General features: G+C 42.8%; 1 protein-coding gene across 4 annotated transcripts in view; it reads right to left on the reverse strand.

Moving 5' to 3' along the window:
• The window catches only part of EXOC2 (exocyst complex component 2), a 188,979-nt gene extending 168,341 nt beyond the window's left edge, over positions 1-20,638 (reverse strand). For 2 of the 4 annotated variants that reach the window (XM_037893242.1, XM_043540185.1), the window contains exon 1: positions 414-573. In XM_037893242.1, the coding sequence (XP_037749170.1) occupies positions 414-531 (118 nt within the window). In that variant the 5' untranslated portion in view covers positions 532-573. Of the gene's footprint in view, positions 1-413; positions 574-19,995; positions 20,253-20,484 lie in introns of those variants that run through there. The other 2 variants (XM_037893243.2, XM_043540186.1) reach the window with 2 other exon arrangements.
• Between the last annotated feature and the right edge of the window lie 4,474 nt (positions 20,639-25,112).

Genomic DNA, 25,112 nt, shown 5'->3' on the forward strand with positions numbered 1-25,112 from the left:
TTTAAGATGGCAAACTGAAACACAGTAAAGTTAAACAATTTGAACACTGCCACAGAAGTCACTGACAGAGTAGGGAACAGAACTTGGGCATTCTATTTTACAATCATAGGGTAAAATCCTGGTTCCATTGAAACCAAAGACAAAACTCTCATTGGCTTCACTACGGCCAGGATTTCACCCATGGACTCTAACTACAAGACAAACCACCTCTGGCATAAGTAATAAGGTACACATATATTTAAAATGTACATTACCAATTCAAAACCATCCTTCCAAACTCATGGGAATAATTGTATATTACCATACTACCCATTGTGTATTTCCTCTGAATGTAAAGATATCAGAATCTGTCACCAACCAGTTTCTTGAAGTCTAAAAATGTGGAATGCATCAAACCATTTCTCTGAATTTACCTATGAGGTCTGTTGGCCCAGTTCCCAAGTTTTCTCCTCTAATTGTGACTTTTGTCCATGAGATGCCTTCATTGGGAGAGATCCCAGTTACAAGAGGGGGCTGGCGTGATCGAGACATGGTATTTTCCTCCTGTGTTTGGAAATCCAGTAATGCAGCAATCTGTTCAACAAGGAACAATAATTGAATAAATATAGTATATAGGTTTTTTACAAAATAATTATACCAAAAACTGAAAACATTAAAATTGTAAAACTAAACATCTTTTAAAAATGTTTTTATAAAACATAAAACATATAGTTTTCACCACACATTTTCAACATTTTATATTAATTATTAGATGTCCTTGCACTTACACGTATGTATATTCAATAACTCCAGTTCTGAATTATAAGTAAGAAAAGAAAAACACGAAAAAAAATACATTAGAAACAAATCCATTAACATTCATAATGGTAAGTCAGAGTACACATGTATAGGGTCATAGTAGTCAGAATTGGGAAGAATCTACTCAGTCAAGTCCATCTTCGGCTTAGATCAGAGGTACGATACTATGTATGTTCACAACCGTATCATCTCCCTTCATGGGGAGGGAAAGGATTCCTCAGGAGTAGTTTACATAAATGATGAGCATTTATCCAAAATGGAAACCATTCTTACGCTGAAAGTAAGAGAAAGCTCCCGATACCGACATAAAGGAGAAATCAATATTATCAACAACATTATAAAAAAATCCTACCTGGCTGAGGACAATATACGCTTTGAATATGTATTTAAACAGCACATGAAATTATTTGAGAATCATTTCCGGAATAGTGTCATTTTGCATTTCAAATCAAGAGCCTGCCTGAATCATTTCAGTTATCTCAGCAGTCATAAACACTACTAAAACTCCTGTGTCATGCAATTCAGCCTTAATCCAGGATTAATTCTGATACTAAACGTCTTGTTGTTTATTAGTAACTTTCATTTGTGCTGCTTTGCAAGCCAAAAAGCAGATGCACACAGCTTGAAGTAACATTAGCTCCCACTGGGTTCTTTCTGCAGCTGCTGCACAGGGATTCAGTCCAAAGAAGCAAATAGGTCCTGTAGTAACTTCAACAGTAGAGAAAGGGGCAAGCATAGCTGGGTTCAGGGACAGTCATCCACATATGATAACTCCTGTCTCAAGGAAGATCACTTCATCTATTCTGTGACCCCCTAATCTTGCCAGGCAGGACAATTTTTTTTTTTTTTTTTTTTTTTTTTAACTCTGAGGGGGAACCTCACAGCATTTAGTCCCCCTCTGCACTCCTTTCACCAGTTGCTCTTGGAGAGATGATCTGGCATCATGTATTTATAACAGGAACTTCTCTAGTCTAGGCAAGCCAATAACCAAATATGACACCTGAAAAAAATGGAAGAAACCTTTCAGCAAAACTTAAATAGATGCTAGTGAGAATGTGACACGATGTGATCCATGACAAATGACTTCTGAGTAATCCAAAAATATATTAGTTCAAGGTATAAGATAATATATTATGAAAGCAACAAAAGCACAGGTACAATATAAAAGTCAGCCTGGTGGCTGTCCAAAATGGATTAAAGCTACCTGTGCAACCTTAATTCAGCCTCTTTGGGCATATGCATTATGACTAGGGCCCTACCAAATTCACAGTCCATTCTGGTCAATTTCATGGTCATAGGATTTTAAAAATAATAAATTTCATGATTTCAACTATTTAAATCTGAAATTTCACAGGGTTATAATTGCAGGGATCCTGACCCAAAAAGGAGTTGGGGGGGGGTGTCACAAGGTTATTGCAGAGAGGGGTTGCGGTACTGCTACCCTTACCTCTGCACTGCTGCTGGCAGTACGGCTGCCTTCAGAGCTGGGCAGCTGAAGAGCGGTGGCTGCTGGCGGGGCAGAGCTGCCACCACCAGCAGCGCAGAAGTAAGGATGGCATGGTATGGAATTGCCTCACATACTTCTGCGCTGCTGCCTGCAGAGGTGGGCCCTCAGTCAGCAGCCGTCACACTCTGGCCACCCAGCTCTGAAGGCAACAGTAGAGAATTAAGGATGGCATAGTATGGTATTGCCACCCCTACTTCTGCACTGCTGCTGCTGGGGCACTGCCTTCAGATCTGAGCACCTGACCAACAGCCGCCGCTCTCCAGCCGCCCAGCTCTGAAGGCAGCAGTTTACCCAATCACAGACTATTTTTTCGACGGGATTCCTACCTCACTCAATGCACAGGATGGACAGGGCTCACTTAATGAGCACCTATTCAATATCTTGTTTTCCCTTCGCTGTTCAATGCGTGACCCCAACCTATGCTTACTACACACTATTCAAACCCTATTCTGAAGACAGGATTATTAATTTCCTCAAAGCCTTTTCTATGGTGCTCATCACTATAGTATCTGAGTGATTCATAAACATTAACTAACTTTCACAACACCCAAATGAGAAGGGGTATTATCATTCCCATTTTACAGATGAAGAGCTGAAGTACAAAGAGATTAAGATCAAAAGTATCCACTAATTTTGGTAACTAATTTGAGATGACGAGGACATGATTTTTCAGAATACTTTGAACATATGAAGTGCTATATAATACTAAGTACAGTTCCCATTCACTTCAGTTGCAACTGTGAACGTTCCACACTTCTACAGATCAGACACCAAGATCTCAACTCAGGCACCCAGAAAATGAGGAACACAAAATTAATGACCACCCATGAAAAGTTTGGTTAAGTGACTTGTCGAGCATCATATAACAACACTATGGCAAAGACAGGAATAGAATCCAATTCTCAAGGGCAACAATCACCCTCTCTCTTTGCATCCCGTGCCTCATTCATGACACACCACCCATTTGCTGCCACACATGATGCAGGGTCCTACAGACAAGTCTCCTTCACGACACAACCCTGTTTAATCCCCAAAGCAGGCCCATCCTGTGCACTGAATGAGGTAGAGGGTCTGTGGAAAAAATACTATGTAATCATGGGTACAAATACAGAAACTGTATCATGATGCATATGAACAAGGGGGCCGAATTAAATTAAATATATAATCCTAATTCTGGCATTTCCTAGCCTTTGGGGGCCTAGTGTTGAAACCTTAATAATGTTCTTTTAACACAATTTTTTAGTGTGTAATCGCCTACATTTTTAAAATTTGGGTGGATTTTCAGAGGGACAGCAAAAAGCATATCCCCTTAGAAATTCTCCTGCCAAATTTCAAATCGCTGCAACAAACAAGAGGAGCTAGAACTTCTCTGTCATAAATATAAAGGGAAGGGTAAACACCTTTAAATCCCTCCTGGCCAGAGATAAAACCCTTTCACCTGTAAAGGGTTAAGAAGCTAAGATAACCTCGCTGGCACCTGACCAAAATGACCAATGAGGAGACAAGATACTTTCAAAGCTGGGGGGGGGGGGGGGGACAAAGGGTCCTGTCTGTCTGTGTGATGCTTTTGCCGGGACCAGAGCAGGAATACAGGTCAGAACTCCTGTAAAGAGTTAGTAAGCCATCTAGTTAGATATGCGTTAGATTCTGTTTTGTTTAAATGGCTGATAAAATAAGTTGTGCTGAATGGAATGTATATTCCTGTTTTTGTATCTTTTTGTAACTTAAGGTTTTGCCAAGAGAGATTTTCTAAGTTTTGAATCTGATTACCCTGTAGTAAGGTATTTACCATCCTGATTTTACAGAGGTGATTCTTTTTCTTTAATTAAAATTCTTCTTTTAAGAACCTGATTGCTTTTTCATTGTTCTTAAGAGCCAAGGGTTTGGGTCTGTGTTCACCTATGCACATTGGTGAGGATTTTTATCAAGCCTTCCCCAGGAAAGGGGGTGTAGTGCTTGGGGGGATATTTGGGAGGAGGGGAGGGAGACGTTTCCAAGTGGGCACTTCCCCTGTTCTTTGTGTAACACTTTGGTGGTGGCAGCTTTTAACCTAAGCTGGTAAGAATAAGCTTAGGGGGTCTTTCATGCAGGTCCCCACATCTGTACCCTAGAGTTCAGAGTGGGGAAGGAACCTTGACATCTCAATAAAAAAAGGTGTAAGAATTTTTATTAACATGGGCAAAACAATGTATTTTTCACTAGCCTCATTCTCAGAAGTGGCTGAAATGTTTTGAATGACATTTTCCGAAAACCTCAGCCTGAGGAAGATACCAGACATTCATAATTTCAGCCAAAATAGTTACAATTTTGCAAACTTATAACCAAGTACCAAGTGAAAATATGGTCTTAGAATGTGAAATGCAGAGCAACCTTAATAATAGGAGGTGCTCCAAGCTCTGTCTCTAATAAATAAGATGTTCAAAGGTTAAGTACCTGCTTATCCTTCCTGACAAGTTTTGTGCCTATTGCCAAGTTTAAAAATACTGGTAACATAGGAAATTTTGACTACATGGATCAAAGGTAGTAGTTATCATAGGCCCAGATTCATCCCTTTCTGTGGGAACAGATCCAGGGAGAAGAATGTATTGTCAGTCGAGGAGATGGAGTTCCTTCCTCTGAAAAGCTGGCTTTGGAGACTACTCTGAAACTCGAAAGATAACAGGGCCATCTGTGAACAAGTTGTGTGTTGTTGGTCCCTGACAGACTCCCCACTCCTTCTCAGGCCCAGAGTTTGATGACTCCACTAGAGACCTACAGAGATTTTTCCAGAATCAAAGAATCATCAAAATGTAAGGATCTCGAGAGGTCACCTAGTCCAGCTCCCTATGCTGAGCCAGGATAGAAGAGAGCTTGCAGCCTAGGATTGTATTTTTCTCTTTGAGTGATTTCCATAGGGCCAGAAGGAAAATACTGTGCATTCTCCAGTAGCCTGCCCACCTAGTCTCTATCCCCTCCATCCGTGTGAAGAGAGCTCCACAGAATATAGAAGTGTGTGACAGTGCCATGGAGGTAGCTAAGCACCCCACTTCCGCAGGAATTGGAAGATAGATGCATGGATCTGAGTGAGATCATCTGGACCATTATATTTATTGGACACATTTTAGAGAGATTTATATAGAATTTTAAACCAATGACCAAAACACGGGTCAAATAGGGGACTCTTCAGAGCCTCGCTAGTAATGTGGGGAAAATCTCTAGAAGACAAAATGAAAACAGAAAAAAACTATTTTGTTATTGCTTGATTTTTCTTCACCAGAAAATTTTTCAGTTTCTTTTTACTAGGGGTAGTGCATCTTTCAAAATATCTGGGTATACAGGTAATGTGTTGGAATTAAGACTAAACTCAAAAGTAATATTAAAACATATTTTGCTGGATTTCAGAAACTAGCACTTGATCTCTTTCCGTGATGAGCTGAATATATGTAATAAAAATGTTGAGCCTTCTGAAGTCTAATATTTTTTCTAAAATATTTCTATATTTATTACAGAACTGCTTTAAAAATACTTCATTGGAATAGGGAGCCTGAAGTAAATCTTAAAATGTTACAGCTGGACTATAGCATTCAGACTGTCTAGAGTAGTTGAGTTTTTATTTATAACAATTGGCTTCATTATTTCACAGAATAGGTAAAGGTATATAAATATATATCCTCCTAGTGACAAAGATTGAGCAAGTGCTTGGGACCATTCCACTAAAGAAGTTTTGTTCTGTATTTAGATGTATAATATTAAACAGAGAGCACGAGAGAAAGAGAGAGCGCACACAAGCGTGAAAAAGAATGTACGTAGGTCTTAGAGCATTTACATAAAGAAAGAGAAAGATGAAGAATTGTATGGGTTTGTTAACACTGGTGTAGAAAGGACAATGTAAAATAAAATGTTAAAACAGTATTCTTCAAGAATCCCAACTACTGCACAGATATCTACTAGAAATACCACATACAACATTATAATCAATTTGCCAAATCTCTACAAGTAATAGTTATCATTGCAGTTAACCTTCCAATAAACTTGACTCGTGAAAATAATACAGAAATTATTCTCTCCATTCTGCTACCTTGGGTTTAAACTGTGCATTTCTAATTCATGATTCTACTACAAAGTAGAATTCTGGTTTTACTTCCCATCCACTCACTTCAGTGACTATTTGCTAAAATACCCAATATTTAGCTGACTCTCTCTAAGTCTGCCCTAACACATGGACTTTTATTTTCTAACTGATTCCTTCTGCAAACGAAGACGTCATATTTCTAAGATGGATGAAGTGATAATCAAGTAGGGAAAGGTAAGACTGTCACTTTTTAAAAAGGTGACTTAATGAAGGAGGACACAATGGATTGTCAGAAATTAACAAAGAATAAAAATATCTGCATTAATTATTAAAAAAGCAATATTTTCAGGCTTTCTAGCATTATTGCAAATGCAAAGACCTTCATCGATTGGCACTTATAACACTGACCATTAACATAACACACAGTATACTGAAGGGTATTTTTTGGTCAGCATTTCCTCACAGGAAGGCCCTTGTTCCATGTACAGCCCAACTGACTAGCTAGTCTCAGTGGTGCATTGCGTTGTAAGGGTCATCAGACATGGATCCAATTGCAGGATCGAGCCCCTAATATAGTCAAATCAGCACAAACAAATCACAAACAAAAAACCAACTCAACACCCACTAATCTTCAGTGTCAGAAATTTCCCATCCAAATTCAGTAAACAATGAAGCGTTAACAGCTATATTTGAGATCGTAAGTTCTTCTGTGTACAGTATAAAAGAACTTTTCAGAAGGTCCGGAACAGAAAGTACCTAAGTAGTCTACTTATCCCTAAAACTAGAATAACATGAGCAAGAGCAATGCAAGTTTCCCCACACTGCCCTGACAATGTGTCTTGATTGTTACACACAGGGACCACTTCTACTGGCAAGAAGGAAAAAGAAGATACAATAGTTCAATCCATTTGGTCACTGGCATCCTTGCTAAGACTCTCAAGGGTGGTTTGTATGTATGACACTAATACTTGTCCAGCAGGAACTATCTTGAGACCACCCATTCATGTCACATAGATCAAAAAAGCCGTTAGCTAAAAATGATTCTAATTCAGTAGTCACCTGAATTTGAAATAGTGACCTATAGATAAAAAACCCAAAAGATCACGGGTGTCCCCACAATGCTAGTTTCTAATTTTCTACTTCCTTTAACTTATTTTTAAAGAAGTGTAAACTGGAAACTAAACATGACTTTTATAATTCTAGGAAGAAGCACATTAGGAAAATACTAAATCATAGCCAGAGTCCATACCTAGGGTTATAATTACAAATGTAGCCCCAAATAGGAAACCCGACACAAAAATTAACACATTTACCAGGTTTATAAACACTGGTTGAAATAGCACAATTCTCTCTCTTTTTATTATATGTGCCCAACGCCATGCTGCCAGCAACTGGAAAAAAGACATTTCCCAATTTTGTCATGTTCTGAGCTTTTGTACCTCTGGTAGTCTCTCAGCAACAAACTCAGAGCCATTAAAGACCATTGTTCTTTCCTGTGAAGCTTAAAAAAATATAGCCACTACAGAAAACCTATTTGACTGAAAAAATGTTCAGACAGGCTTTTTCCAGCAATAATTATCACTTTGAAGTTTAATTAGTTAATTTCCCGTTGTCTCCATTATTTAAAAAAAAACTGTTTTACAAAACTGCTGTCATACTTCTGAGAGGAGTGTTATTCATTGACAGATAGGATGTGGAAAGACAGGTTTCTCAGCAATATTTTTTGCTGAGGAGTTAGTCTTATTGAAGAAATTTCCTTAGGACCCTTCTTCTTTGTTTGATTTGGACCATATTCCTTTATTATAGCAGTTGTCTCTTTTTTGGTATCTTGAGAAAACAAAGTCACAAAAAAGGTGTAATCACATAGGTGAGGTGGCATACACATCACTTGCTTGATTGTTTTCCATGACTGTTTCCAGATAAGTCTTTTTGATATCATGTTGGCTGTCATAATTCTTGCTGTGAAGTGCAAGGAGCTGAGAACCATCCACTACAAACAAAACTATTGGAGACATCTTTCAAGCTGAGCACAATCCTTTTCTCTTTAAATGAATTTCTCAAGTAAGTTTTCTGATCACAAAAATATGGGGCCCTGGCAAACCACACAGAAATAGCAGAGGCTATCAGATCTGCTAAGAAAGCTATTTAACCTTTGGGACTACTCTGAGAATTCCGATTCACTTTCTAGGACAAGCTGGATGGCCAGATGGCAAGGGATGTGAGAGGATAAAGGAATTGTCATAACTGATCACACCAGTTTTGTGAAGCAGGATATTGCTGACTGCTCTGGAGGCATTACCAGAATATGAAATAATTTAGTCATAGTTGTTCAGGACTTCGATGTATCATGTCGTCCATTGGACTCACATGTGGACAAAGCTATCATGAGAATGACTGCAGACATTAGAAGGCAACTTTCTGCACCCAACATTGGAAGAGGAGGATTAACAATTAGATTTTTTGGAGTTTTGTCAATAGAGAAAACACCAATTAAGGTATCATAAAGATGAATTCCAGGCTTCTGAAAAAATAAAGTCAGTTGGTTCCAATTACTGAAAACCCAGTTAAATTAAAGTCCCCGGCACTTTGCAAGATGAAATTTCTCACAAGCAGTCAACCTGAAAGATTCTCTCTCAGATGGAAGAGTAATACTGGGGTCACAGTGCATTGCTGCAGTCATCCAGCAGAGGGAATCTGAATTCAAAAGAGGAAATTAAAAATAAGCCTTATTTGCCATCGTGGTGGAACAAGCACATCTGCCGCATAAGCTATGTCAAGACCAGTACGTGTTCATGAATGTATTTTAGTCAAAAAATACCTAATGAAAAAATTCCAACATTCATAAAAATATTATTGTTCAACCAGTTCTGGTGCAAGGAACAGCAGGAATGCCCAGCATGGCATGCTTCATTTTCCAGAGTATTCATCAGAGAATTAGTTCCATTAACTGCCTTCTAATATACAAGGAACTGCAAATTTGGAAGTGCTGTGTTAGGGACCCCTAGCTCACTGATCTCAATTAGCAGTTACATGCTCTCAACAGAGGCAGACTTTTGAAACACACTTTAAAAAATACAAGCCAAAAATCCTTAACAGATTCCATAAATTGAAGAGTCTATCATCCTGGTTAACTATGAAACATACTTTTCCATCAAACAAATCTAATGTATTTGTTTAATACATAAAATGCCAAGTGTCTCTTGGAGAACACTGTGATACAATAGAGTCAATGAAGAAGCATGGCAAATGACCCAGAGGGGGACACTGAGATGATTTACTAATAAATTCCTTAGATATTTAATTCAAAGTCACTGCAAACCAATGAAAACCACTACTGCACCCTTTTCTGTGCTTTATCTTCCCAGCAATGTAAATTCAGACAGACAAGCTACACAAACCAAGATTTAAAAGTAGCTAAAAAGCAACACAATGAAAATAACTGACATTTATTAACCCCTCTGGAGATCTTCAGTGCCCTAGAATTTCCACAGCCTTCAACACTGCATCAATAATACAAAGTCTAATCCTGCAAGCCTGCCAGAAAAGACTGGGAAGTGAATAAGCTAAACAATGCTGAAATTCCAAGTGATATTAAGAGTCCATGCATGTTTATTTGTATAATAAAAGAAGACTTGTCAACTTAATCAAGAAATGCTCATGAATGTTATATTTTGTGGAAAAAAAGTCTTCAAAACACCGCTAAACTACTTATAATGAGAAGATGAATAAGTATAAAATAAAGGGTAATATCACCATTACATGGAAATAGTAAAGCCTCATTTGCCTTAACTTGTCATATCTGGCACGTTGAGTCAAGCCAATATTAATATTGACAAACATGTTTATTTACAGGACAATGTCACATACCAAAATCAATTTAGACTTTGAAAGTATACATTTGTGGGAAATGGGGGACAAATTATGGAAAACAAAAATGTGATTTTATATTAAATGACCTGATATGATGCCTTATTCTGTTGTTAAAGGAACATGTTTCGGTCACATGATCTAGTCAGCCACCAGATCTATATGTTAGTTATTTTATCTTTTAGGGTAGCCGAGTAATGCCCATTCAATAGTTTTGTTTTCACAGTGACTGTACTTGTATATCTTAAAACTCTTGCTTTACTTAACCCAAAAAAGGTATATCTTCATGGCCATATATCTTGACATAGCGAAAGCAAAATAATCACAGCATTCAGCAATGTCATTAAGATTTCTGAGTCACAAGGGATTAGAAGTCTGGACCTGAAGCAGAGGCTGTGAAAGCACTTGGTAGAGGAGTTCAGTGCATATTTCAGACTGCACTGCAGCTGCAAGGGATTGACGCCGCTAACTGTGGAATCAAGCTCAGGAGAAACTCCGGGCATAGTTCCGGCATCCGAAATAAATTAAAGTAAACAGTGTTGCTCTCTCTCATCCACCCTGTTAGCAGCCTCTCTGCCGAGCTGGAGACCACACACCCAGACCACACAGCACCAGCTGAACTCACTCGCACGCAACATCTAGGAGCTGTCACTCTGCTGTGGTATGAAGAGGAAAGGGGGGGGGGGCGGGAGTGTGTGTGTGTGTGTGTGTGTTTAAGAAAGCTGCTTGCCTTCTCCTCCTATCCTTGCAGCTGGCTTGTGTGTTGTGAGGTTTGGGGAGGAAGGAAAGGAGAAAGAAGAAATCCATAATCCTTGCTGAGAAAACATACCGATAATGGCCTTTTGTAGTAATGACTTGCACTCCTCTTGTAGCAGTTTAGTAGCTGATGAAGGGTTAACATCAATTAACCTTCTATCACATGTCAAAAAAATCTTAGGCTCGTATCAAATACTAAATTGTAAATACTAAATGACTGCAGTATGTGCAACAGATCTATCTGGAGAACGTGTGTCAAATATTCAAATAAAGTACTTGACATGTTTTATATTTGAAAAAAGATTATCACAAAACAAACCCCATTAACTAAGGGCCAGATTACATTACCCTTATTCAGGCTTGTCCACACACAGAAGAGATACACAGCTTTAAATTCCATCAGTTTCGAATCACACCTTTAACTAAATCGGTCCAATTTTGTTCTTAGACCAAGCCTCACCTTGAATAGTACCTTATACCACAAGGAGTCTCACTGAAGTCACTGGGGCAACCTGTAATGCAAGGTGTCACTCAGTGTAAGAGTATCTCAATCTGGTCCTATGAGTTAAGGCTGCACAAGGGCATACCCCACCAACATAAACTACTGAAAACAAGGAAATTACCCTTTCAGTGGTCACACTTAGAAAGTGTATTTTGTTGTGACAGATTCGACCACTTTAGCAGATATCCTCTACTGTTTTTTAAGACGTGGGGGATACCACTAAAACCAGTATCTGTCAGAACAGAAAAAACTGAAGTGAGACCATTTAAAAACCTTTAATACCTTTCCACCCTGGGCACAATTCACCTTAATCAATCCCACGTCACCCCTAACTCTACTTCCTATCCACCACCCACACCACATATTCTTCCTCCCTCAAACTCACCAACAAACACACAACCTTAATTTTGCCCATACACACAATCCAACATCCCATATCCACTCAATCATACTTTGGCCCTACCTCAATCACCTGTCCAAATCACAACCTACATACTTCACCCATTCATTCAGCAAAATCACACACAAAAAAATAAAGCTCATACTCTTTTACCCTTTCCACACTACAATAACAAAACAAACTCAGTTTCATAAACCAGGGTTATTATGGTTTGCCCTAGCATACAAAATAACCAGAAACACTCCCCAAGATTTTATGAAATGCAACACAAAACATACTGCACAATTTATTTCATAAGCAAGCTTAATTCCCTAAATTCATATTGTCCAGATTTAAAACTTTCAATCCTACAAATATTATACAAAAAACATAAACACGAATCCCAGTCTACTAACTAGTTAGACTTTCACTGTTTTGTATCTGCCCTTAGATACAGAAACACTTTCACCACTCCTAACCTATTATGACATTTCAACCAAACCAATCCAAATTTGCTTTAAGGCATTCTTCATTGATGCTGAGCAGGCTTGAGAGAAGTAAAGGTCTTTTAAAACTGGTCAAATACTGAACTCAAGTGCCCCACAATCTACTATTTGACTTCCACAAATTTCTCCCATGTTGATGCCACAAACTGTGAAACAATCTCTTTCACAAGCAGAGAAAGAATTACCATCTCAAATCAAGATTGTCACACTATTCCTGAGAGTTTATGTTTTACTTTAGAACAGACTGTTTTCAATGGACATTAGTCCATTAAATCACTTGTTTCCTAAACCTTCTTTTAATTTGTCTGACTTAACGTGTTAAAATACATGTACTGATATTTGGTAATCCCTAAAAATACTAATCACCCATTTAAAGTATTGATCAACAGCTTTGGCATTTACTAGTTAGATGAATTTACACAGTAAATTCAGTAACATGAAGACCAAGCCAGCCATACTGTCAGATAGCTCACAAGCTTTCTATAAATTTCCAGACTGTAGCAAATCAAACCCTCTCCTAATTTAAGACTCCACCTACTTCTCTCCAACATCCATTGAATGTTTATTCCATTCACTAGCCTTCCAGTCTCCAATCACTAGTGATTCTGCCCACGCATCCCCTTTGACTCAAGGCTTCTACAATTCTGTAACTTTCTTACTGTTTCCTAATAAACCTAACAGTCTTTACAAGAATGTTAGTGTTCTCAACAATCTCCTTTCAACTTCTTAAATTAGTTAAACGTTCTTATTCACGGACTGAAATTGGAGCCTGATGTTTTGAGTATCAAAAAATTTCAAACATGTTTATGTAAATATATTAAGAAGTTAAAAAAAATGAACTAAATAAATCCCACTGGGGTGGGTTTTTGTTTGTTTTACTAGAGCAAAAAATAAAACACCAGAGGTTTTTCATAACCTCATGTATCTACATACACTATTCTTCAGCCAAACATTATTAGTCATAAAATAACCACATCTATACAATTAATATGGCTGGAGTAAACCTTGTGTTGGTTGGTGAGGATATAAATGGCGGGGAGGCTGATAAAGTAAAGTGATGTTTGTAGTGTTGTGTCATTGGTTCCTTGGTTTTTACTGTTTGCATTGGTGAGAAATGCTCTAGTACAACTTTAACTTAAAGTATTTTGCACTCCCGCAATACCCAATGCTCGCTACATGACCCAGATTCAGCAAAGTACTTAGGCATGTGCCTGACTTTTAAGCACGAGTAGTCCCTATGCAACATGCACCTAAATGCTTTGCTGAATGTGGGCCTGTACGCACAGATATGCATATATGTTTCCCTGAGTATAACACAGGCAATATGTCTGCATTAATATTGGAGGTGGCCTGTGTGCTCCCAATCTGTAGCCCGAATCTTCTATCTAAAAGCCTATCTCTCGTGTGGTTATGGAGAACTGAAGCTGTCTGTGAAGAATGAAAATTCGTCGCCTTCCGTGACGATGAAAAGGGACTATGTTATAACAAAAGCATACGACCCTTCTTTATAGTTTCTTAAGATTATTTGTCAATAACAATGTTCATTTTTCTAGCATGTACGAATGTGGTGAACCATTTCAGCCACACACACCACCAGACATTTGAAAATTTTCAATAATAGCAATTTTAAAGTAGTTAGATTTTTAAACAGAGACTCTGGACTGCAAAAATTCTTTTTGAAAATTCAGTGTGTCTATACTCACTATTAGGTACTCATCAGTGGGAAGTTTTTGTTTTATTTAGAGATTTAACTTTTGTTTAAGTGAAAAGTCTAACCTTAACTTTGGAGCTGCTATAAGCCTCTTTAGTTATAGAGCAGTGGTCACCAACCGGTCAATCGCAAACTCTGGCAGTGCAGCATGGCTGCCGCTAAGGCAGGCCTCCTGCCTGCCCCGACCCCACGCCGCTCCCGGGAGCAGCCGACGCGGCCCTTGGGGCGGGGGAGCAGGGGTCTCCCTCCACACGCTACTCCTGCTCGCAAGCACCACTCCTGCAGCTCCCATTGGCCGGGAACGGGGAGCTGCGGCCAACAGGAGCTGTGGGGACAGTGCTTGCAGAGAGGGGCAGTGCGTGGAGCTACGTGCCCTCCCCCTCCAGGGGCCACAGGGTCATGATGGCCCCTTCCGTGAGCAGCGTGGGACCCAAGCAGGCAGGCAGCCTGCCTTAGCCTTGCTGTGCCGACGACTGGGAGACACCCAAAGTGCTGCCCAATGGGAGGCTGCACCCCAACCCCCAGCCCCCTCCCGGAGCCAGCAGCCCGCATCCCCTCCTGCACCCCAACACTCACCCCAGCCCTGACCCCCCTCTCAAAGCCAGCACCCCATACCCACTCCTGCACCCCAAGCCCCAGCCCTGAGTCCCCTCCCAGAGCCAGCACCCTGTACCCCCTCCTGCACCCCAACACCTTGCCCCAGCCCAGAGCCCTCCTGCATCCAAACTCCCTCTCAGAGCTTGCACCCCTCACCCCCTCCTGCACCCCTACCCCTGCCCCAGGCTCAGCCCAGAGCCCACTCCCACACTGCGAACCGCTCGGCCCCAGCCCAGAGTCTGCACCCCCTCCCAAACCCTAACCCCCTACCCCAGTGTGGTGAAAGTGAGCAACGGGGAGGGAGGGAGTGGAGCAGGGCAGATCCTGGGTTGCCCTTAAATTCAAAAAGTGATCTTCGGCGTAAAAAGGCTGGAGACCACCGATATAGAGTATACTGTTACAGACGTTATGACACAGAGTCAGTAAAGCTCAACCAAAAAGGGTTAAAAATATACCTGTACACACTTCTAGGGGCCTATACATTCATTTAGGTCCCAATACTGCAGTCAGATCCAAGCCCCCAGTACAATGCAATCTGATTCTTGTATACAGTATAGCGCAGAGCCCCACTGACTCTGCAATTCCGTACATGCACAAGGTCTGGCTATATTCATCTGATTGGGAGGTCAGGACCCTATTTTGTCCTCAGTTTTCTTGGATGTTGATAGAATATAGACCTCTTCAGGGCTTTACTTCACCAGGAAGCTCAATCATATTTAAAACTGGGGGGGAAGGGTTATTTACTTTTTTGTTTGTTTTTTTATAAACACAACTGAGTATGGTCCCAAGTGCCAGAAGGGTTATCATGACTACCTGACAATGCTGACCACAACTTGTTTTTGTCTACGTTGAACAGTCAGTATCATGTCATTATCTCTATTGTTAAAAAAAAGAGTTTAAATTATTCGGTTTCCTACTGAAGACGGTGCATTAGACACAGCCATAAATAATCTAAAAATGTGTATTTTTAAAATATATTTACTCCAGTTTTGACCTTAAAAAATATATATATATACGGCAAATATAGTGGTGACGAATATAGTGTTGTTTGTTTTATTTTGTTTGTTTTAACAGTGTTACTGATATGCAATCTAGGATGTTAAGATTCTATAGGTAAATTGAGCCTTTCCATTATAAGCCTCTAATTTCAAGAATTTGTAATCTAGCATTAAAAAGTGTATCCAAGGCTGACTTTTGGCATGAGATCCCAAAAGATAGGTGGCTTTGCCTCTATCAAATTTTGAGGTTGGGGGAACATGCCGCTGTTTTTGAGATACAGGAATGTAAACAAACAGATTAATTTTCAGATTACTTTTATACTTCAATTTGAAATCTGTTTTATTTTTGCAACTGATAGTTTGTAGGTTGTAAACACAGACTAGTGCCTTTGGCTACACTGAGGTTAGGAGGATGGAATGCGAACTCTACGTCTTTAACTTTGAAAAGTTACCACTATGCATATGCACTACCTAATATCCAAGGAAAAAATCATTTTTTTATTTTTAATCACACTTACTTCATATTATATTAAAATCACTGCCTAGATCATCCCCCACAATCAACATGTAGAGGGAACCCTCCCAGGGCAGTTCTTCTTCCTCCCACAGCACCATTTTGCTTTCACTGTGGAAGGCAATCCATGAGCCCACAATGCACACTGCAAGTGGGGAGTGAAGTAGGTTGGCCAGAATGGAGGGGGAAAAGTGTGGATAGACCACAGGCAAGGCTAGTGGTGGATGAACATAATTTCTCTCCATATCCACCACTATATTTAGGGATGGGTCAGCTAAGGCCTGAAGCGTTGGACCTCCAAACAGATGGCCCTGGGGATCCAGTAGATTTGGGGAAGGTGGGCACAATAGCTGTTCCCTGAGTAAGAAAAAGTCACCTTCTCCCAACAGTAGAGGGATCCTCAAGAAAATTTCTTCCTCAGGATCTCTTCTCACAGGGTTTATCATGGGAATGGTTTGATCTGGTTCATTGTTGCTACATGACACTGTTGGATACACTATCATATGATGACAAACCTCATCTAAGAACCAGTCCATGGGATCAAACCACTACTTTCTAGAAAAAGCAGCTGGATAAGGCTGCACAACAACAACTAGCTTTTACACAGCATTTTTCATCAATATATCTCAACGTGCTTTTCAGAGCAGTCAGTACCATTATTCCCATATAACTACTAGGAAAGCAGAAAAGAGGTGAAGTCACTCCATCTGTGAGCAACATACATTTAGAGAAAACTGACAAGATATGTATACATGCTAGCCTTTCAGGGTTTGTCGCTCCGGGCAGTATCAATCTTTTTGCTTTACAGGCCTGTTTTTGCTGGAAACAGAAATGCAGGGTGAATTATAATCCAGGTTGCTTTACATAAATTGACATAATTTAGCAGTTGAAATAATGCAACTTTAAAAACATCTCTAACATTCAACCTTCTATCTTTGTCAGATATTCTGAACTTTATATTTAGAATTTTAGCGATAAACCAGGATTTTTGATATTTTCAGATTTCAGCATAAGTAGAAATACATTTAAAATAAGACTGAAATTAAATCTGATTCATGTTTTTTGAAAATATGCTTCCTTAAACTCCCTGACTTCATAATTATTTAAATAATTTTTTAAAAATTAGTTGAATATGTTACACACTGCTTATTTTTTGCAATTTTCATCATGATAGGATTCATGACGTAGACTCTATCATCTAATCACCTATTTTATTTACTACTTTGATCAAATTTACTATGCTGAGTTGACTAACACAGAAAGGAATACAAAAATACAATCAGATAAAGAAATTTATAAATCTGGACTATGGCAAGACTGTCCGTATATTTTAAGTCTGAAAACCTGTAATATTTGCTTTTGCCTGAACTACTGTCAATGCTGGTCTGTAAACATGTTTTAGGACCATGAGAAATCTTAAAGACTCAAACATTCTGAGGTAATATCTACACAGCAAATTAAAATGTGTTCGTAAAGCAAGTAAGCATACCCTAATCTAGCTAGCATGAGTACCCACAGTAGTAAAATATGACAGCACAGACTTCAGCAAGGGCTAGCTTACCCAGGGTCCCAGCAGGGTTGTATAGTGGCAAGTAGCCTGCACTGAAAGCCATGTCGCCACATCTTTATTACTATTGATACCTACACTAGTTAGATTAAAAGTACAACTTCATTTGCTGTGTAGGAGTAACCTAAATGATAGGCACTTTGTGAACATTACTAAATTAGAGGAACAATATTTTTATTATATTCTTTTCAAATCACAATGTTCTGAATATTTCATGATTTAATACAAAACATTAAAAGCTTTACAAGATTTTAATGAAGATTAGTAACAAGAAGTGAATTGGTGGTTGGAAAAGGAAGAAGAGATACATTCCTGCTTAGCTAGTAGAAGACAAGCTGTTCAAATCACTATTTTCATACAGCATCTCTATAGCAAAATGGGGGAGCAATTTGGCCAGATAAGTAGCTTTCTGCCTGAAATCTGTCATGTGCGATATCCTGTTAACATAATTTTTTGGGGTGGAAATCTGGAGTTAATTAGATAGGGCATTTTAGAAATGCAGTACTTTGAAAAGAAGCCACTTAAGTTTTGAAAAATTGTACACTGGGGAAGGGGGATTTATCAAAAGATAACCTGGTCTGAAAGACTCATCTATTTAATTCATTGAAAACGATTTCTTCAACATGTTTTCCTGGATGAATGGATAGTTAATTTTAGTTATTTACTACAGTCTTCTAAGCTTCTCAGAAGTCTATGAGCTCACCAATAGACTTTAGAAAGCTTGCAGAAGAAAAGGTATTTACCAACACCATGAAACAGCCAAGTTTGAAGGACTTTTTAAAAGTCTGCATGTTTAAATGATGCTATTAGAGCAAGCAAAATATGCTAATTAACCCACCTGTGATCAAGGATATAATCTAATTAATACACTTGGTAAAGAATATAGAGGGCTACTACCATGTTTATCTTGACAGCTTCATCCAAAAAAATTCACGCACACACCTTTACAGCCCAGCTCATTGAAATTCTGCTTCACTGGAGATGCCATCATTTCAAAATTTGGTTTTGGTCCACTTCAGACTGAAACCAATTTTTTTTTTTCTGAAAAATGGTGTTTCCCAAACAAAATATGCTCCCTGATGCCCACAGCTGCTCAGTGAAAGGGATATAATTGTTTCACCACTGCTATTCAATGGTGGGCATCAGTGAAACTGACATGAATCGTATCAGCAGCTGCTACACACCTTGGCCCGGATGCAGACTGCCCAAGGGCCAGGGACCTCAGGGCTTTGAAACTCCTGGACCAGGTGGCTCACTGGGCTGCCCAGCTCCCCAGCATAAGAAGTCAGATCCCCTGAGGGTCAGGCAGCCAGCTGGCCAGGGAGTCTTAGAAGCCCTGAGAGCAGGGGTTTTCAGAGCTTCCATGCTCCCTGCTGCAGAGCCAGGGCTCTGAAAGTTTCCAGGCCCACCATGCTACTGCACGAAGTCTGGAAGTAGTAACGAGTACTCTTCAACTGTAGCTTACAATGAAGAGCAAATACCACTACTTGCCTGTTTACATTCTAAAGGCACCATAAACATGGTAAAGTCTTTGTAGTATCAATTATTTCACTTTTCAGTGAAGAATACATCTGTAGTGACAGACATAATAAAAACTGAACAAGAGCTTCCATTTAATTTAAAAACACGTGGTTTTTTTACACGGACCTCCAAGATCCAGCAGGTGAAGAGTAAAGTGTTGAAAGCATCACAGAAATGACAGCACATTGCAGCCTCAGCTGCATCCTTCAGGTAGCTTCTGCAACACATTGGTCAATGCCCAAGTTGACAAAATACGAATGATTCTGTAGCCAGCTATAAGGGCATGTCTACGCTGCATTGTAAACCCAGGTCTGTGGGACCTGGGCTTGTGAACTCAGCAGGTATGTCTATCCTGCAATCAGACACCGTTGGCTGGCTCCTGCCAGGTGACTCAGGCTCACAGGGCTCAGGATAAGAGCTGTTTAATTGCAGTGTAGGCATTTGGGCTTGGGCCACAGCCCAGGCTCTAGGACGCTGCAAACTGGGAGGGTCCCAGACCTCAGCCCAAGCCCAAACATCTACAACACAATTAAACAGCCCCTTAGCAGGAGTCCCACCAGCATGAGTCAGCTGGCAAAGGCCAGCCACAGATGCTTAATTCCAGTGTAGACATACCCAGTGTTTCCAAGCCAGCGCTCAAGCATCCACACCACCATGCAAATGTGGGTCTCACAGCCAGAACCGGGCCTCACAGCCGTGCTAACTAATGCACTAGGCAGACCTTCGGAGTCGGGTCTGCGGCTTGGGGCGCGTCCACACGGCAAGTGACAGCGCTCGGATCCGCAGGAGAACACGCTGTGACCCGGCCCCCCTCGCAGGGCCCTGCGCTCCTCCGGCCTTTCGCAGGATCCCCCGCAGCCCCGCGGGGCCCAGCCCGGCTGAGCCGTGCGGAGAGAAGCGGAGCCTCCGGCAGCCCCAGCGCCCCCCTCACAGTGGTAGTGGTGCGTGTGGGGGGGGGGGGGGTCCCGGCCTCCCCCGCACAGAGCCAGCGCCCAGCGGGGGGCAGAGTAACGGGCGCTTCCCAACGGCCCGATCCGGATTGTTATTGTCAACGGCGGCAGAGGCAAGGCGGGTCCGCAGTGAGACCCGCCCCCCCACCCCGCCAGGGCAGGAGCCGCAGAGGCACGGGGATGGGCTGCTCCGCAGCCCGGAGGCAGGTCAGAGCCAGCCCGCGCTGACCTGGAGGGAGGGGGGGAGGGGCGTCACTCACCGGCCGCCGCGCTGTTTGTCACCGGCACTGGGCAGCTTCCCTCCCGGCAGCGCCTCCGCCTCTCGCGCGGCCAGCCCGCCGCAGTGGAGCCAGGACGAATCGATCGCCCGAGAGACGGAGCCAGAGCAATCGAGCGGCAGCCCCGCCCCTCCCGCTCGTGCCGCGGCTTCCTTCTCCCGGCCCCGCCCCTGCCCCTGAGCTCGTTCTCCTCCCCTCCTGGCCCCGCCCCTGAGCTCGTTCTCCTCCCCTCCCACCAGCCCCGTCCCGGGGCGTTCGGGCCCTCCCCAGGAGCTGAGGCCGGGGCCGGGTCCCTCCGCCCTCAGGTGCAGGGCGGGGCCGTTGGGGTTCCTGGGTTTGAGACAGTGCATGGGGGGCGGGGAGCTGGGGACAGCAGAGCGGGCGCTGTCCAGCCCCACAGAAGGCTCTTCAAGAGATACGGTGACCGAGGACGAGGGGGGAAATGCTGCTTAGAGACGGAATAAAGTAAGAGAAAGAAACAAAGCAGGCCCCGGGCCCCGCTCCTGCAAAGCTCTGCCAGGGGCTGCAGCGCCCGGGCAACCTGCAAAGGAGACTATTTTTCTGTTTCAAACTGGGCGTCTGGCTTGATTTGTATAAACCAAGGCCTGATAAGGGTCCTGTTGGGGAGGCAGGAGGTTGGATTTTTTTTTTTTTTTTTACCCGTGTCCCAGTCTTCATCCAAAATTGCACCTGTCTCATTTAGCCATTTTTCAAAACAGTTTTAGATGAGCCTGGGCAAGCCCCTGTAGGGAAGAGGTTCTCGACCTGAGAAAGTTATACTGGTTTAACTTAAATCAGTTTTTAAACCACTGTCATTAATCTGGTGTAAACCAAACTAAGAGTGTCCATAGAAGGGTTTAAGAGGGACTGATTGTGATTTAGTTTACATTATTTTAATTAAAATAATCAAAACAAAATAAGGCCTTCCCTACACTGGTAAGATTCTGCGGTGTAACTCCCGAGGTGTACACACGGCCAAGCCACTTAGTGCATAGAAACTGTGCAGTTGCAGCGCTGTGAAAAAACCACCCCGACAAGAGGCGTACAGCTTACTGTGCCAGGGCTACAGCCCCGTGGTGTCAGTGTAGATACCCTGGTTGACAGTGTTGCAATTGGCATCCAAGAGGTGTCCCACAATGCCTGTTTTCGCCTCGCGTCATTGGTTTGAACTCTACTGCCCTGCCCTCAGGTGACCAACCCTTAAATTCCTTGGGAATTTTGAAAGTCCCCTTCCTGTTTGCTCGGTGATGTGTGCAGTGCTCTCAGCACATCTTTCCAGGTGACCACGCCTGCTCCACGCACCAGGCGATACCCGGCTTGGAGCAATGCTGAGCTCCTCAGCATTTGAGGAGAGGAGGCTGTCCAGTCCCAGCTGTGGTCCAGCCATAGGAATTATGATACCTAGGGACAGATTTCACGATGCATGACAGAAAGGGGCCACGACCAGGAGACACTGCAGTGCAGGATCAAACTGAAGGAGTTGCAGAACGCTTACCACAAGGTGCAGGAGGCAAACCACTGCTCTGGTACTGCACCCACAAGCTGCCAGTTCTACAAAGAGCTGGACAAGATACTTGGTGGCGACCCCACCTCCGCTACAAAGACCACTGTGGATACTTCGTTGGCTCATGAGCCAGTTGAGAGTGGACCGAGCCAGGAGGAGGAAATCTTGGACAAGGATGGGGAGGGGGAGCCAGAGGCAGAGGACGACTCGGAGGTCAGAGATGCATGCTGCCCGGAGTTCTTCTCTACCCCAGAGGAGGAGCTTGGTGAAGTGCAAACAGGAGAGGAAGCCCCTGGTAAGTGGCTTTGATTTTGGGACTCACTGAAGCAAGTTGTTCGGGGCAGGAGGATTGCAAAAAGCAGGCTTGTGTCTGTATGATGCACGTACTACCACATGCCTAGTCTGAGCGGTGAAACAGGGTGTTGATTGACTCTCTCACTTCATGGGAATCTGCCTCAGAGATCTCCACGAAACTCTCGTGGAGATACTGGACAATCTACTGCCACAGGTTCTTTGGCAGAGCTGCTTTGTTTCTTGCCCCATTAAGGGTAACTTTCCCACGGCACTCTGCCATCACTGGGCGGGGACCATTGCTGCACATAGGCAAGCCGCATAAGGGCCAGGGCAGAAGCCGCAGTCTTGGAGAAGACCCTCCCTTGATTCCCTGCTCACCCTCAGCTGCGAGATATCTTCCATAATGAACACAGCCTCTGGAAAATGTGCGGACAGTAATGATTATAAGGCTCCCCCTACAGTGCTGGCTCTCCCCAAGAGGCACATGCCTAGTGTACAGTATGGTCCTGGAACACTGATTGCCCCTGCCCTGCGGTTACTCACCATTTTGGGGGTCTTGTGGCTCACGTGTGCTTGCCTGGGGTCAGCCAGTTAGTGGCAGGTATGTGAATAGTGGCTGTGTTTTAAATCATGAAATCTGTGTGTTGCAAACAATACTGCTTCTGTAAAATGTTGCATTTTGGCTTCACAGATATGACCTTGGGAGCCCAGCCTCCCTCTTTGTTATCACCAGCTGAACGGCTGCGCAGAATTAGAAAGTGGCCACGAAGAACTAAAGAGGACTTTCTGCGTGATGTCATGATGCACTCCATGGCCAAAAAGCAAGAAATTGAAGGAGTGGCAGGACAGCGAGAAGAGGGACCGAAAGGACAACGTGGCACACCAGAATGAAGTCACAGAGCGGCTCTTAAAGGTTATGGAGCGCCAAGCGGACATGCTCCAGGCGCTACTAGCACTGCAAACTGAGCAGCTCCACGCCCGCCCTCTGCTGCAGCTGCTGTTGCAAAACGCTTTCCCAAGTGCTCCCCCCCCGACCCCCGAACATTGCCAACACACTCTTATCAACCTCCTGGATCCAGTCTGTACCCACTGCATTCCACTCCTGCCCCGTCACAGTCCAGCCCTGTGGACTCCCAGTACCCATTGCACTCAACACCCATTCTTCTGCAGTTTAGCCCTGCCGAAGAACAGTGTCCGCTGCACTGTACTCCAAAGGACAAGATTGCATATGATACCTGGACGTACACAAATGTTTAACCGTCCTGGGACCCCACTTCCTCCTGGGACCTTCCCTTCCCCCAGCCCCCATAGTGTTGATGTGTTTTTTTGTTTGTCTCGCTCCTCTGGTTGTTGTTTTTTAATAAAAGAATTGTGTTGGTTTGAAAGCAATCTTTATTCCATTAATTGAGAGCAAACAGAGCCCTGTAAAGCAACAGGCAGTTTTCTTAAACCTTCACAGTGTATCGTCTGCATCAATCACAATCACCTCCTAGCATCACAAGCACTGCACTCCCGAGCATAGCAACAAATATTAGTGGCTTTCAGCTTCAAATTGCTGCCTCAAGGCATCCCTGATCCTGATGGCCCTGCACTGCACCCCTCTAATAGCCCTAGTCTCTGGCTGTTCAAATTCAGCCTCCAGGTCCTGAGTCTCTGCGGTCCAGCCCTGAGTGAAGCTTTCACCTTCCCTCACAAATATTATGGAACATCCAGCATGCAGCTATAAGCATAGGAATATTGTCATCGGCCAGGTTCAGCCTCCCATATAGGTAGTGCCAGTGGGCCTTTAAACGTCCAAAAGCACACTCAACAGTCATTCTGCATTTGCTCAGCCTGTTGTTGAACTGCTCCTTGCTGCTGTCAAGGTTCCCCATGTATGGCTTCATAAGCCACAGCATTAAGGGGTAGGCAGGGTCTCCCAGGATCACAGTGGGCATTTCGACTTCCACTACAGTGATCTTCTGGTCCAGGAAGGAAGTCTCTGCTTGCAGCTTCCTGAACAGGCGAGTGTTCCGAAAGATGTGTGCGTCATGCACGTTTTCCAGACCAGCCTGTGATAATGTCCATGAAATGCCCACGGTGATCCACAAGCGCCTGGAGAACCATAGAGAAATACCCCTTCCGATTAATGTACTCGGTGACTAGGTAGTCTGGTGCTAGAATTGGAATATGCGTGCCATCTGTCACCCCCCTGCAGTCAGGGAAGCCCATTTGTGCAAAGCCATCCACAATGTCATGCACGTTGCCCAGAGTCACGGTCTTTCGGAGCAGGATGCGATTAATGGCCCTGTACACTTTGGTCAACACGAGTCCCACGGTTGACTTTCCCACTCTGAACTGGTTAGCGACCAAACGGTAGCAGTCTGGAGTAGCCGGCTTCCACAATGCAATTGCCACATGCTTCTCCAACGACAGGACAGCTCTCATTCTAGTGTCCTTGCATCACAAGGCTGGGAAGAGCTCATCACGCAGTCCCATGAATGTGGCTTTCCTCATCCGAAAGTTCTGCAGCCACTGCTCATCATCCCAGACGTGCATGACAATGTGATTCCACCACTCAATGCTTGTTTCCCGAGCCCCAAAGCAACTTGTTTCCTGAGCCGAAAAGCAACGTTTCACTGTGGTCAGCACCTCCGTGAATGCCCCAAGCAATCTCGTGTCGTAGCTACTACGCATGGCGAGATCAATGTCGAACTCCTCTTGCCTTTGTAGTTTAAGGAATAACTCCACTGCCACTCGTGACATGTGAGTGAGAGTGAGCAGCATATTGGTCAATAGTGCGGGATCTATTCCTGCAGACCGAAGAGGCAAA

Source organism: Chelonia mydas, chromosome 2 (genome assembly GCF_015237465.2).
Source record: "Chelonia mydas isolate rCheMyd1 chromosome 2, rCheMyd1.pri.v2, whole genome shotgun sequence".
Classification (NCBI taxonomy): domain Eukaryota; kingdom Metazoa; phylum Chordata; order Testudines; family Cheloniidae; genus Chelonia; species Chelonia mydas.